This window comes from Petaurus breviceps, unplaced genomic scaffold (genome assembly GCF_028583685.1).
Source record: "Petaurus breviceps papuanus isolate PSGF00001 unplaced genomic scaffold, PetGlider_PUasm1.0 118, whole genome shotgun sequence".
NCBI lineage: Eukaryota > Metazoa > Chordata > Mammalia > Diprotodontia > Petauridae > Petaurus > Petaurus breviceps.
This window is the reverse complement of record NW_027185616.1, coordinates 24,375,555-24,389,530: the sequence shown is the minus strand read 5'-3', so window position 1 is coordinate 24,389,530 and position 13,976 is coordinate 24,375,555. Positions and strand designations below refer to the sequence as shown.

Here is a 13,976-nt window from a genome sequence, read left to right as displayed (position 1 = left end):
AAAAAAACACCGTCTCCCTCGGCTGGAGACAAAGCGTGAGAACTTCTAGGATCGGGGAGGGGGGAAAGGGAGCTTTAATGGGACGGTGGGGGCGTTAGTCAGTTAAAAATAGCCTGGCGTCCTCTCGCGGTCCCACCCTCAGGGTGGTGGCCCCCGCAGCTCGGGCGCTTCGCCTCCCCACCCCCCGCCGCCGCCTCCTCCTCGGTCCTGCGCCGGGGAGCCCGGGGGGCGGAGCCAGAAGCCTACGTCATCTTCGTCCGCGTCCTCGAGGCCCGAGCAGCGGCGGCGGCGGCAGCTGCGGCAGCAGGAGCTTTAACCGCCGCCTCCGCGGAGGGTGAGGGACGTGTTCGCTGCTGCCTCTGGCTCCGGCTGCTGCTGCGGAGCACACGACTCGCCCCCGCCGCCGCCGCCTGGAGACTCGGGGCCCGGACGGCAGAAGGCGCGCCGCGGCGGGGCTGTCCGTGCGCCCGGCTCGCCGGTGGCAGCCTCGGCGCGGGGGGGCGCGACCAGCTCGGCCGCAGCAGGAGGGAGGAGACGGAAGCGCCCGCTGGACGCCCGGCCTGACCCCGGCGTCGTCGTCGCCGCCTCTTCCCTCCGCCTCTTGCAGCGCTCGGCCCCCTCCCACTCCCTCCTCCCCTTTCCCGAGCCCCTCGGCGAGTCTCGGCCACGCTCCGCGCCGCCGGAACAAAGGAGGGAGCTCGGGCCTCCGGCTTGCCTCTGGCTCGCGCGCCCAGTTCCGGGGCAGCCAACGGCACCCGGGCGCTGTGGAGGAGGAGGCGCCCGCCTGTGCTCCCGCTGCCGGGCGCGAGCTAAGCCCGGCCCGGCCGCACGCGCCTCTCCCGGCCCGGGGGCCGCCGCGCACCCTCCCTCTCCCGGCCGGCCTCTCGGCAGCCCTCAGAGCCTCCCGGAGCCCCCGGGTAAGTGAGGAGCGGACGCGGTCTCGGCGCACCCCCGCCGTGCTTTGGACTGGCTCTGCCTCCGAGGGAGGGGGAGGGGGATGGGAGATACGCGGCCCCCCAGAAAGTGCTGGAGGCCTTTCTTAATGGGGGCGAGGACGCCCGGGGCCCGTCTGGATAGGGATCGCTCCCTGGGGCGAGCTCGAGGAGCCCGGGCCTAGGGGCGAACGTGCTGGGCGCGAGCCGGTCCGGGCCCGGAGGGGCGGAGGCCCACCTGCGCGGGGCCTGGGGAGGAGGAGGAGGAGGAGGAGGGAGGAAGCACAAAGGCGGCGGCGGCGGCGTCATTCTGTCGTGGCCGGGGCCCGTCTTCCCGGGCCACCTCTCCTTTAGCCCGCCCCGATGCGGCGGCCTCGCCGCCCCCACCCCCTTGGAAATCTGTCCGGAAGCGGCGGCGGCCCTGGGCGAGGAAAGAAAGGGAGGAAGAAACAAAGGGGAGCGGGACTGGGGCTGCCCCCGCCGCTGCCCCTCGGCACCCTGGCGGGTCCAGGTTCGGGGCGTGGGGAGGGTCCAGGCCCGAGGGGCGCTTCTGCATGACTCAGTGCTTTTGCAGGCTGGTAGGCACGGCCCTGTCTGTGAGCGGGCTTCCGTGCGCTCCGCTTTGTTGCACCCAGGGCGAGTCTCTTCCCTCCGCCCCCAGACTTTGGGGGGGGGGGATGTCGCTGTCCCCGGGTCCGTACCACCCCTCCCTCTTTTGTCCCTGGCGGGGAAGGAGCCTCGGGCTTTCCCTTTTGTTCTAGGTCACTCCGGTTGTAGGTCGTGAACGTGAGATCCTTTTTAAGCCGTTTCCTTTACAAGGCTGGGAACAAATCTTTCCAGAAATAGGAGGTCAAAACAAAGCGTGCGTCTTTAGACAGGCTTGGAGGCTGGCTGTCCACGATTCTCTTCCCAGTGTGGGCCTTCCTTGACTTTGGTTTGTGAAGAGGAGATTATTCGGTTTGAAACTGGGTCTCTCTGACCTAAATACTGTGTATCCTTCACTCAGGTTACTCTAAGGGCTTCCCCCCTCCAAAAAATACCCTTTTGAATCCCTAAGTTTGGGGAAATACTGCTGGTTAATTTAAACTGAGTTTAGAAATATGCTGGTTTTAAAGCGAATTTCTCAACAAATTAAAGTTTATTGTTAACCCAAAGAACTGCATTTCCATAAAGGTACCCTTACTTTAAATAGGGGGTGTGAAGATTTCGATACTTATATCTATGAGATGAGGTGAAAGGGGAATTTCCCCTATGGGGGTAACTTTTCCAGGATTGTTGCAGCTTTAAAATGAATCACTGAGAAATGCAGCCGAATAAATTACTGTTTCAGTCCTAAACAAAGGCATTCTTTACCAAATGATTATTTGATAATCTAGTGGTAAACAGGTCTCCCCACCCCCAGAAGTTTGGGCAGAATTGCCAGTTAGCCCTCCTCAATTGGATGGCCCTCTCAGCTGTTCCTCATCATGCTGAAATGTCTGGGGCACTCTAAAATGCCTGATTCACGACGCTGTATCTTTTATGCGGGATTTCAGATTGTCCCCTTTCCTTGCATAAAGGAAACTGGAGCAGTGTTAATGGGATTTTGCATTTTCCCATTACAGCAGTGGTAGGAGTTCCATAGGTCTTGTAGCAGTTGGCAGGCTCTGGGATATAAATAGAAGCTGATTTCAGAGGCCCCTGTTGACGAGGTTGTGTGTGAGAGCCTCCAGCTCAGCCTGTCACATTGCAGCCTTGTGACAGGCGGAAGCTAATGTGCCCACCCATGTGATCTGAGCTTGGAGAAGTCCTAAAGCTCGCAGAGCACACGTGATGGCATTTAAAGCTGGCGTTCCAGGGAAACAGTGAGATGGAAGGCAGGTTAGAGGGTGCCGACTTCTAGTGCCTTATCCGTCTAGCACATCTCCCAAGTGTATGCTTAGTACAGTGTATGTTAAAGTAGGTGGCGAATTTTGGTCTGCTAACTTGGCATATTTTGTTGTTGTGTGGGCCCCAAAACACTTTAAAGAACTCTAACCCATATTTAATTTCCAAATTTGGGATTATTAAAACATTAATCAAGTTGTGGCTTTGAGCTATATGGTGTCCACCAGTGGGTTTTTTTTTCTTTTTATTGCTTACTTTTAGAGGTGTTGTCAAATGATATTTGGACCTACTACAAGAGTAATGAACTAGCATAATTTTAGTCATTGGAGAATTAGTAACTTTTGAAATTAAGGGCTTGACTTTCTGTAAAGAAATACAGAGATTAGTTCTTCAGACTTGGTAGGCCATTATATTTTAATTTGTATAAATCACTGAAGAGTATTTTCGGTAGTAATTTTAGAAAAATTTTTAAATACTTTAAGCAGGTTTTCTGAATAATCAAGTGATGATGAAATATGTTTACAGTATCCATCTCTAAAATGAGTAAGCTAAATTTCCCCAACTCCTATTTAAAGGGACAGGCAACTAACTAAATTAGAGAAGTCAAATCTGGGCACAGGTCAGCTGGATGAATACATGTGGTGTTTTCAGTCACTTTCCCTTACCCAGGTTTTTACTGAATTCATATTAAACTTGAGATACATTTCTGCCCAAGTGCCTTTGTATAGACTGACCCCAAAACCTGTAATATTTATTCCATTTTAATCTCCTACTTCTTAGGAGATTTTAGGTGCATCCTGGGGGAAGTGTTTCTTCTGTCTCCCCCTAGTTAATGTTCCTAAAGTTATCTTCTGTTTACTTATTTGTAACTTCTCCCATTCCCTAAAATAGAATCTCCTTTTACAAGAGGCTATTTTTCCTATTATCTGTATTTAAGCACTAACGGCAAGCTTGTACATTGTAGACAGTTAAAGGCTTATTGAATTCAGAATTCTATTTAATATTAACCCTCCCAATTTTTATTATATTAAGGATGCAATAGAATATAGTTCTAAAAACAAAGTATTGCAATAATTGCTTTTAAAATTGCCAAAGCACATTTTGTAGTATTTGGTCTTTTGAAGGTTTCCTTCAGTTATGTCTTATACTTACAGCCCTTTTGGGTATACTTATCCAAAAATGTTTACATCTCTGATAAGTTTCTCAGTTATTGGTTTGATTACAGATTTTAAAATCTTCCATAAGCCTTTAAAATTATTTGCTACAGGCAATCATACTAATATTTTAGAATGACCTGAAAAACCTTCAAGTTTCCATTTTAAAAAAAATTTTACAGATCACTTTTTTCTAAGAACAGGGAATTCTTACCCACAGGACGAGCTAATGAACTTAATTCTTCAATTTGTGGCAGATCAGTTGATTACACTGAGTGCCAATTATAACGGTGCCCTTGGAAACAGAAGGATTTGGTTGCTATATCGAGTTCTGTCTAGTAACCTTGCATCAGAGATTAACCACTAGTGAAGGTGAGGTATTTATATTGCCATAACTTTTCTGTGTCCCTGTTCCCACAAGCAGCAAAGTTGTGTTACTTGCTAGAAGTGGGATGTTGGAGCATTCCCACTACATTTTGTCACAATAGTTTAGGTCCTTGGCTGAGTAAACTGAAAATTCCGCGAGCAAAATTAACAATAGACATTATCTTTTATGTGCTTGGAGAACTAATTTTCTTCAAGTGAAGAGTACAGGGAGGGATTTCACAAGAAGTAGCTGACCTAGAGATACTTAAGGATCTGCCAGTATGTTGTTGCCAGTTAACAGGCTGGGTCAGATTACAAACACAGCCTTGTTTGAACTCCATCGGCAACTTTAGAAACACCTTTCAAGCTTTAAAAGAAGGCCCATTTGAGATTTCCTGTGAAACCATTATGTTAGGGTTTTTTTCCTTTTACTCATCCAAATGATGTACTGAGTAGAACATTTAAATGTTCTTTATGAAATTACTCCTGTAAAGGAACAAAATAGAATGACAGTAAATAATAGCAAATCTCAAAGGTTGTGAAAAATCACATTACTGTGTTTCCCTTTCTGAAAAAATTGGTTATTGATGAGAAGTGATAGGATGGAAATTAATGTTTAATGATGAGGGAAAGGTGAATATTGTGGTTTTAGAATTTTTCAATATGCTTTGGGTTCAGAAAAAGGATAAAAAACTTTTTCTGTTCTACTAAAACTCATTATGAATAATTACTGCTTCTGTTAAGAATGCTGATGTCATTTGTTTCTAGAAAAAGCAAAGATACTGATACCATACCAAGTCAATGATTGATTTTGGTGATATGCCAACTTCTAATGCATTTTTTTTTTCTGGTTTTATTTACAGCCCAGAAAAATGGCTCAGGAGACAAACCAGACCCCAGGGCCCATGCTGTGTAGCACAGGATGTGGCTTTTATGGAAATCCTAGGACAAATGGCATGTGTTCAGTTTGCTACAAAGAACATCTTCAGCGGCAGCAGAATAGTGGCAGAATGAGCCCAATGGGTAAGTTTTTGCCAAGGAAAATCATATTATTTGAAGAAGTGGCGAAAGAACTCTAGAACCAAGTTATGTCAGCCGAAGCTGAGAACTGATACTGAAATCTACTGGAACCTGAGGGGAGAAATTTTTGAACAAAAGGCAACAGCAAAATACTTGTGAAAATACTCAGTACCTCAATACTTCAAGCTTGTGTGAAGCACCTACCAGCGCAGGGCATTGTGCCAGGTGCTGGAGATAAAGACAAAGACAAAAAAAAAAAATAGGCCCTGCTCTCAAGGATCTTGCTTGGGGGAAAGCAGAGAAAGCTGCATGATAATGTAGTTTCTCATTTTTATATTTGAGAATTTGCTACATGCTTCAAGATGCCTTGGATATGTTTATATTTTAACTTTGTCTTTTGTTTGAGCCATCACCCTAGGAATAAGTAGAGGGTTCTGCCAGCATAGTAAAGGTGCTTAGAAGATCAACATCCCTAAGGCTTTTTGTGCTTGTTTATTAACATGGAAATATCTTTAAGGTTACTTGATAGTAGACTAATTCTTAGAAATCTCAAGAGTTGTAAGGAATCTCAGAAGTCATCTAGCCCAGCTTGTGCCTGAACAGGAAGGCCCTCCTGCAACATTCTGCTCCTCTGGTGGCTATGCCAAGGTGGCCCTTGGCATCTTTCGACATCTTGTAGGCTGGAAAATTTCTCCCTCCTGAATTTTTTAAGAAGTGTCTCCCAATCTGCTGTTCCTGTTTTTGTTTTATAGGATCAGCTAGTGGCTCCAACAGTCCTACCTCAGACTCTGCATCAGTTCAAAGAGCAGAAGCTAGTTTAAACAACTGTGAAGGTGCTGCTGGCAGCACATCTGAAAAATCAAGGTGAGATTTTGTTTTCAGGTTATTTTGTGTTACTTTACAAAAGATGAATAAGTAAAGCTGTGCCATAGTCCTTTTTCCTGATAAGAGAATACTTTAAATGTATCAAGCTCTACAAGCATTGCATATCAAGGGATATGTAGTAGATGTTGGCATGAAAATATAAGCATTCCAGCACAACTTCTGCCAAGAAAACACTCAAGATGCTCCACTAAATAGTAAATTTTTGTTCCTTTGGAATTAGAATTAAACAGAGCCTTTGTACATTTTAAATGTCAGAGGAGGGCACAAAATCAACAAGTAATGCACTTGAATTATTTAATGAAATAGACAAATTTTGGGAGTGTGTATTTTGTAATGTAATGATATTTTGTAACCTTGTCAACTACCATTATAGTGTTGACCTTTGGTTCAACTCAGGATAACAGGAAGCACCATTCCAAGAACTGTGCATTTAAGAAATGAACAAGACATAATTCCTGCCCTCAAGGAACTTCAAGATTAGCAGTCAGGAAAAGACTTAAATACAAAGAGTGAAAAGACTAAATACATTAGAATGAGAGGACAAAGCTAGCCAAAGTGCTGTGGTAGAGAGTTTGACTGTAGAAGGTCTTGAACTTTTGAAGTACGGTTGTGGTTACTTGTGCATACACACATACACACAGTTGGTAGTTCGTTTATTTTAAAGGAAAAGAGTTGACTCTGTTAGCCAAAGATTACAGATAAATCCATTTGATAAAATATTAAATGCCTAGTTTATATAAGAACTGTCCTTTTCTCTTAAGAAAGACTAGTATGAAAATGAAGACTGGATTGTAAAAGTATTTTAAAAGTTAAAGCTGCTGTGAGGACAAAGTATTCGTCATCTGCATGTGTCCTTGTAAATGTATAAGTTTAAAAATAGTACCAAGAAGCTAAAATATTTTGAAAATACACATTTAAAATGTTGAGCTATTAATGCCTTTAAAAATTTTTATTTTACTGAACTCAAAATAGAAATGTGCCTGTGGCCGCTTTGCCTGTAACACAGCAAATGACAGAAATGAGCATTTCAAGAGAGGACAAAGTAACCACACCGAAAACAGAGGCATCAGAGCCAGGTATGCTTTTAATTGCTTAACAAAGGGTTTATCATGGGGGGTCCTCAGAGTTCTGTTGAACAGAAGATATTTTCAAGAGGCATATTCCTTCCACTGATAAGTTCTGATTGTGAAACAGTACACTTTTTGTGTAACAAAGCATTGAGTAATATGGAACTTCTGGCAGATGTGAAGGGACAGTTTGAGATCTTTAAAGTCATTCTTTACCAAAAAAAAAAACCTCTACATGTACTGATTTTGATGATAATTAGGTCCTCCAGTGACTCCTTTGGTTAAGGTATTAATAAGTTGCTGTTAGCTTGTGAAGTGACTGAACAGCTGCTCAGTTTCTTAACACAGCTGTAAAGTTATTTGTGAATCTTCCCACACAGGAGACACAGTATGTGGTAAATCAGTTAATTTTTTTCTGTATATGCCGTAGTAAAACTTTAAATTCAAGATGCTCCTAATTTAGAAATTGTGATAATTCAAACTAGCTCTTCCTGATTGCCACTGTAATGTCTGAGGAAAAGGAAATTCCTAAACTAATTAATACAAACATGTCTCTCATGGTAGCCATTTAACTTGCTTTAGAATAATCTTTTAAAGGAATTCAGCTTTGTGTATGTAAGTATATGCTGCTAATTTCAAAGTAGTACTTGCCTATTCTTCTAAAGCAGGCCCAGCTGGAGCAATTCTAGGAACTTGGAAAAATATTTTGGGGGGTCCTCATGTGACTGATACTCGTTTTTTACTTAACTCTTCCTTTGTCCCCTTGCCCAGGCACAGAGTGAGGCTTACTATTTGAAAAATAAATGTTAATTTTAAACATTTTTTTCTATAAAGAAACAGTAGAATCTAAATTTTTCAGAGAAACATTTCATTCAGTAAAGACGCTAAAAGCACTAAAGAAGATACTTCATGGATAGGTAGTATGCTATAAGATATTATTTAACATTAGCTGGAAGAAATATATTCAGATATACTGCTAAGATACTTTAAAAAAGCAAACCTCAGAGAAATAATCCTATTTTGAGGAATCCAACCAAGCAAGAAATCAAATGTAAGGCCTACTTGGGGAAGAGGTGACAGAGAACTGTCAAAAAATATATGTATTTCAATAGTTGTATGGCAAACTCAGTAGTGGTCTTGTTTTCTTTAATGAGGCTTTATTAGGCTGGACTGAAAAAAGCCTCTTTGGTTGTTAAAATGTAAATGAAGATGTTCTGTTTTACAATTTATCTTCACTGTCTGCTAGACTTTTAGGTAATGAGGGAATAGGTTTGGAAAGGATGAGAATACAGTCCTTATATTCTCAGGATGACCTAATGAACACATCAGTAAAAATGAAGTGATGATGAGTGATGAGTGCAAGTAGTTCTTTTTTTTTTTTTAATTTTATTTTTATTTTTTAATTTTTGCAAATAGTTCTTAAGGGTATGTCAGAAGTATGCTTCCAAGCCATAAAACGGGATATAGCTATATACTACCTCCTTATGGAAATTAGACTATACAAAAGCATTTCAGATTCATAGGATAGTAACCTTATGCATTTGTTCTAACATCTGAAGAGAGATTGTCTGAACAGCTATGCTGGGAAAACACAGGGTGGTCTGTGTGTTCTATATATGGGCCATTCGGTCATCCTATAATTTTCTTACAAATTGCAAATATAAACAGTATGCAACTTAATTAACAGGAAAGTGGCTTAGGTGAAAATTAACGAAGCTCTGTTTAGCTATTTACTTATTAATAACCGTGTGACCAAGATGGTAGTTGATATTTACAGAGTTCTTAACCCAGGAAATTCTCGATTTTGCTTTCAGCCAGACATAGTTTTTGTATATGTTGAAAAAAATCAGTTTCCTCCTTTTACAGAACTGTCTGAATCTCCCAGACTTCCTTCCCACCAACATCACCCCCTCCATTCCTTTTGCCCTTCTAATGGTGCATTGTTTGTCTGGCAGTTTAATGGAAAGAGAGTACCTCACAGAGGATTTAAGTTTCTCTCATCTGCTTAGTTCATAATTATTTTGAACTTAGGAAAGCCACTTCCTCTTAAAAAGAGATTGGGCTAAATTATTTCTGAAGGTTCCCTTCAGCTGTAATATTGAATAGACATCTGAGCCCTCCTTAACTTCTTGGATTCCACTAAGTAAATTATTTTATAATACTTCCCAGCTGATTTTTTTTTTTTTTTTTTTTCTTTTTTGGGGGGAATTTGGGGTTAATTAATTTTCCCGGGGTTAAGTGGTATGTGTTTTTTGTTTTGTGTGTGTGTGTGTGTGTGTGTGTGTGTGTGTGTGTGTGTTGGTGTTAAGTATCTGAGGACAAAACTGAACTGAGGTCCTTCCCACTCCAGGGCCGGCGCTTTACTCACTGCTCCACCCAGCCTCCCCTCCCAGGTGATTTTTAAAAGTATGTGTATAAACACACACAGAGGAATTGTTTTGTTTCTTTTACTCTAATAGCTGTACCAATTTTAGCAAGAGATTTGTTGTTTTTTTTTTTTTTACCAAGGAGAGTTCCAGTATGAAAATTATTTTAGACTTTTTTATAGTTTCATTACTCTTTGATTATAATATTTGATAAATGACCCTTAAAAAAGTTGTTCCACAAAACCCTTGCAAGTTATCAATGCCTCTGAACCCAAAGTTTACATTCTAATGCTGAAAGCATTGATATTTATAAACCTTTAAGCAAAATGCATATGGATCAAACAAGTAAGGTTATGAGACTTACTGTATTGCCTAGTAAATTAGGCTACTAGTTATAACACATTTGAAAAGTTGGTTTATCTTACCTTGGGACTCAAATGAAGAATGTTTTAATTTTTGTAAATAATGCTCCTAAGGGTTATTTAGGGTCCTCATGTGACTGATATTGGAAATTTGGGGCATAATTTACTGGTTATATCTTTTATTTGGCACCTGTTTAAAATTATGTTTGCAGAGGAATAAAACTTGATAGTGAAACACCTGACTCTCTTTTTAGATATAAATAATATGTCTTGTTTCCATAATCCTAAAAACATTCATTTTATAAATATTGCTTGTGTGTTTGGAATTACTTCTGTCATTTAAGATTTTTCAAAAAATATGATTGGGCAGAAGAGAAATTTTGACTCTTAGGTTTTCTCCGTTTGGTGAGCACAGGGTACATATGAGTGACATCGAACACTTTGAACTCTTAAAAAACACTCTTCTAGTGTTGAGATAGTTTGGGATTCATTTGGTTTTTCAATTTTATTTTGTAATTGATTTATACCAATGCCTGCTGATTTTGAAAAATTGATGCTTTTTTTCATTCAGATGAAAAAAAATTATGTTCTGGTTAAATTGGTTCTTCCTTACAGTTTATTTGGGTTTTGTTGCTTTTTGTCATCCTGTTTAGAAAATTGATACTATAGGGGCAGCTAGGTGGCACAGTGAATAGAGCACCAGCCCTGGAATCAGGAGAACCTGAATTCAAATCCAGCCTCAGACACTCAACACTTTAACTAGCTGTATGACCTTGGGCAAGTCACCTAACCCCAGTTGCCTTGCCTTCCCCATCTCCAAAAAGAACAAAAAAATTGTTATGACATAGAAGATATGTTGGTCTATACCATATGAATTCATGTTCTTTTGCAAACTCTAAATCTGCTTGTGTGAAAATAGGTAGCATTGTGTCTTTTAAGAATCTTAGGGTTCTACTAAGAAATGTTGGTGAAAGCTATTTTTGAGAGTATTTTAGCAGCGCTGCTGTAAGAAGGAGGGTAGGATGATGAGAATCCTTGAGGAATCATTTGAAGGAAATATGATCCAGTTATTTCACAAAGCTGTCAGCCAGTTAACTCTTGTCAAATTTCCAATTCTTGGCTTTATTCTCCAGTTGTCACTCAGCCAAGTCCATCAGTTTCTCAACCTAGTACTTCTCGAAGTGAAGAAAAAGCTCCAGAATTGCCTAAACCAAAGAAGAACAGATGTTTCATGTGCAGGAAGAAAGTTGGCCTTACAGGTATTGTAACTCCCTTAAAATTAAGTATGTCTGAGAGACAGACCACCAATGTTCAATACTAGTTAGAGGGACTGGCATAATGTTAAATTTAAAACCAATTATGGAAAAATTCTGCCACCAATCAAGATTTCTCTTTAAAAACTTGAACCAATAGCTATTTTTTACCTTAAAAGGTAAATTGAGCTGCAGGAAGGGATATATCATCTCCTAGATACTTTTTTTTCAGCTGTATAGCTGAAATGTGCCCTATTTGCCATATTCAACTATGGCACAACTAATAATAAAAACTTTATTCATGTATCTTAAAATTAATTTTCCCCATTTTGTTCTCTTCCCTTTGTTCACAGTCTCCCCATAATGGTAAAGAAGACTCTCCTGGCAAATCTCAATTTTCTAGTATACAATAACAATCTAGGGGCTAATTTATAATATTTTTTTGGTAGGCAGAATGTTCTTTAACCATGGTCTCTTTCCACCCACACTTGGTAGTACTCTGAATGCTAAAAAGGGCTTGTTTTGAAGGTTCGCCTTTGTGTAGACAAGGGAATATTTTTAACCTGTATGTATGGCATTATAGGACTTTGGGAGTCAGGAAGTCTGCTTATAGTCCACCATCTGATACTTACAATGTAATCATGAACATTGAACTTGTTTCCTCGTGTATAAAATAGAGATTAGAAATAATAAAATTTTTAAAATCATTTTTAAGAACTATATAGATGTAAGTACTGTTGCCCAAAGGAAAATAAGTTTGTTTTTTTTTTTTTACAAAATTTAATGTTATTTCTATATACCCTAAAAAATTTTGACATGACAAGTACATAGGATGGAAACGTGATGTATTGCTGAAATGCAGAAGACTTGCAGCATTTTTCCTCTCTTGTAGAGGTGTTGAACTTCAGTTCTTCTGTGGTGACTAAACATCTATAAATTACAGTTCTTTAGAGCTAAATTCCCAAGTGACTCCGTTTCCTCTTTTGTACAGGGTTTGACTGCCGGTGTGGAAATTTGTTTTGTGGACTTCACCGTTATTCTGACAAGCACAACTGCCCCTATGATTATAAAGCAGAAGCTGCAGCAAAAATCAGGAAAGAGAATCCAGTTGTTGTGGCTGAAAAAATCCAGAGAATATAAACTAAATTACTACTTGTGAAGAGACTGAATTTTGTTTTTGTTTTTATTTTAATATATCGTAGGAAAACATTAAAGAGCAGATGCATGGCATTTTCCTTTGATGTTCTCCAGAGTTTTACTTTAAACTTGTCTGTCTTATAATTGATATTTTAGGATGTTTGGGTGTTTGTTACAGGCAGAATTGGATAGATACAGCCCTATAAATGTATATGCCCTCCCTCTGAATAAAATTGGATGATAACCTGCACCATAAATTGAAATGCACAGATATTGGAGACAAGATTATTTAGTTCACATGTGCCAAATATGTAAAACCTGCATGTTTGCAGCATATCTGCCTTTTGGGAATGTAATCAAGGTATATCTTTGGCTAGTGTTATGTGCCTGTATAAAAAAAAATGGTACACCAGAAAAAGACTGGCAGTCTACTTTTACCATAGTTAAACTTTGCCCTGTTAATTTCTACAACTCATTCTTTTGAAGCAGAAAGTAAGCTATATATAAAGGATCAGACCTTTCAGTGAAACGAATATTTTTGGTGCCATATATAAGCCATGGTCTACTAAATGCTGTGAAAGTAAGACATTCATTCTGACTCAACGGGTAAAAACATTGAAACAAGTTATATGGGAGTAAATCCAACTGACTAAAAGATTTGATTCTGTCTCTGAAACAGCGTGCTGACCTGCACCAGAAGATTTGTCTGCTTTACTCTTGTGTAGCTAAAAATGTTGTGTAGCACAATACTGTAGTAAGGTTTTTTTTTTGTTTGTTTACAAGAAGAAATAAACGCTACATGGTTTTACATACAGCAGCTTTAATCCAATTACGTGCATCTGATGAATCTTATTTTGCAAAAGGTATTTGAACAGTTTTGATTTCTTGTGTATATCTTCTGTTGAATGTGTTTTTGGTTCCAGAAAGGTTGTTTTAAGCTTTTTCAAAACTTCAGTTTTCAATGTAATTGCACCCTTCTGCATGGAAAAAAAAAACCCCATAACCAACATGGCTTAAGTGGTGCCGAGAACCACTCTCAGAGGGCTGCTTTTATCATTTTAATTGTACTTTGGGTGTAGGACTGTAGTTCTTGGGTGTATTGCATGGGCTGCATTATCTACAGCATTGTACAATAACAACTCTAGAAAAGGCAGTGTACTTCACTGATGCTTGTCTGGTAATATCACTTCTGTGTTACAATGGAAAGGGTTTTTGTGATGTATGAAACTCGTGGGTTTGGTTTTTTTACGTATAAGCGAGTACAGTTTAGACTAGTGTTGTGGTAATGCCTGTTTTCGTTTGTAAATAGTTAAGTATGCACACAAGGCGCTACGTTTGACTTTTTTTTTAATTGCAGTGTTCGGTCCTAGTTTTTATTTCTCTCTTAAGGCATCAGGTTTTTGGCTTAAATTTTATGTGCTTTAGTTTGGAGTTAGATATGCAATGTGTACAGATAGTTCATATTTATGTATTGCACATAATCATGCTTCTCAGCATTTATGCTATATTGTATTATGTAAATAATAAAAATCATGTACAGAGGGAATTATTTCCACTCATTCATTGGC

The 13,976-nt window shown here is 40.3% G+C and overlaps 1 protein-coding gene across 5 annotated transcripts; it reads left to right on the top strand.

Moving 5' to 3' along the window:
• The first annotated feature begins 316 nt into the window (after positions 1-316).
• ZFAND5 (zinc finger AN1-type containing 5) lies at positions 317-13,237 on the top strand. Of its 5 annotated transcripts, XM_069087131.1 has the most exons (7): positions 1,274-1,443; positions 4,210-4,324; positions 5,182-5,341; positions 6,091-6,202; positions 7,196-7,299; positions 11,152-11,277; positions 12,263-13,237. In XM_069087131.1, the coding sequence occupies exons 3-7, from the start codon at positions 5,191-5,193 to the stop codon at positions 12,409-12,411; spliced, it is 642 nt and encodes a 213-aa protein (XP_068943232.1). In that variant the 5' UTR covers positions 1,274-1,443; positions 4,210-4,324; positions 5,182-5,190; the 3' UTR covers positions 12,412-13,237. The 5 variants fall into 5 exon arrangements, with proteins under 5 accessions (XP_068943249.1, XP_068943217.1, XP_068943232.1 ...); XM_069087148.1 differs by lacking the exons at positions 1,274-1,443; positions 4,210-4,324 and adding an exon at positions 317-334; XM_069087116.1 differs by lacking the exons at positions 1,274-1,443; positions 4,210-4,324 and adding an exon at positions 790-917.
• The last annotated feature ends 739 nt before the right edge of the window (positions 13,238-13,976 follow it).

Excerpts from the sequence above, each read along its gene's own strand:
- ZFAND5 (XM_069087148.1), top strand. The coding sequence starts at position 5,191 with ATGGCTCAGGAGACAAACCAGACCCCAGGGCCCATGCTGTGTAGCACA. Across the intron at positions 5,342-6,090 it reads TGGCAGAATGAGCCCAATGG|GATCAGCTAGTGGCTCCAAC; the intron begins GTAAGTTTTTGC and ends TTTGTTTTATAG. Across the intron at positions 7,300-11,151 it reads AACAGAGGCATCAGAGCCAG|TTGTCACTCAGCCAAGTCCA; the intron begins GTATGCTTTTAA and ends TTTATTCTCCAG.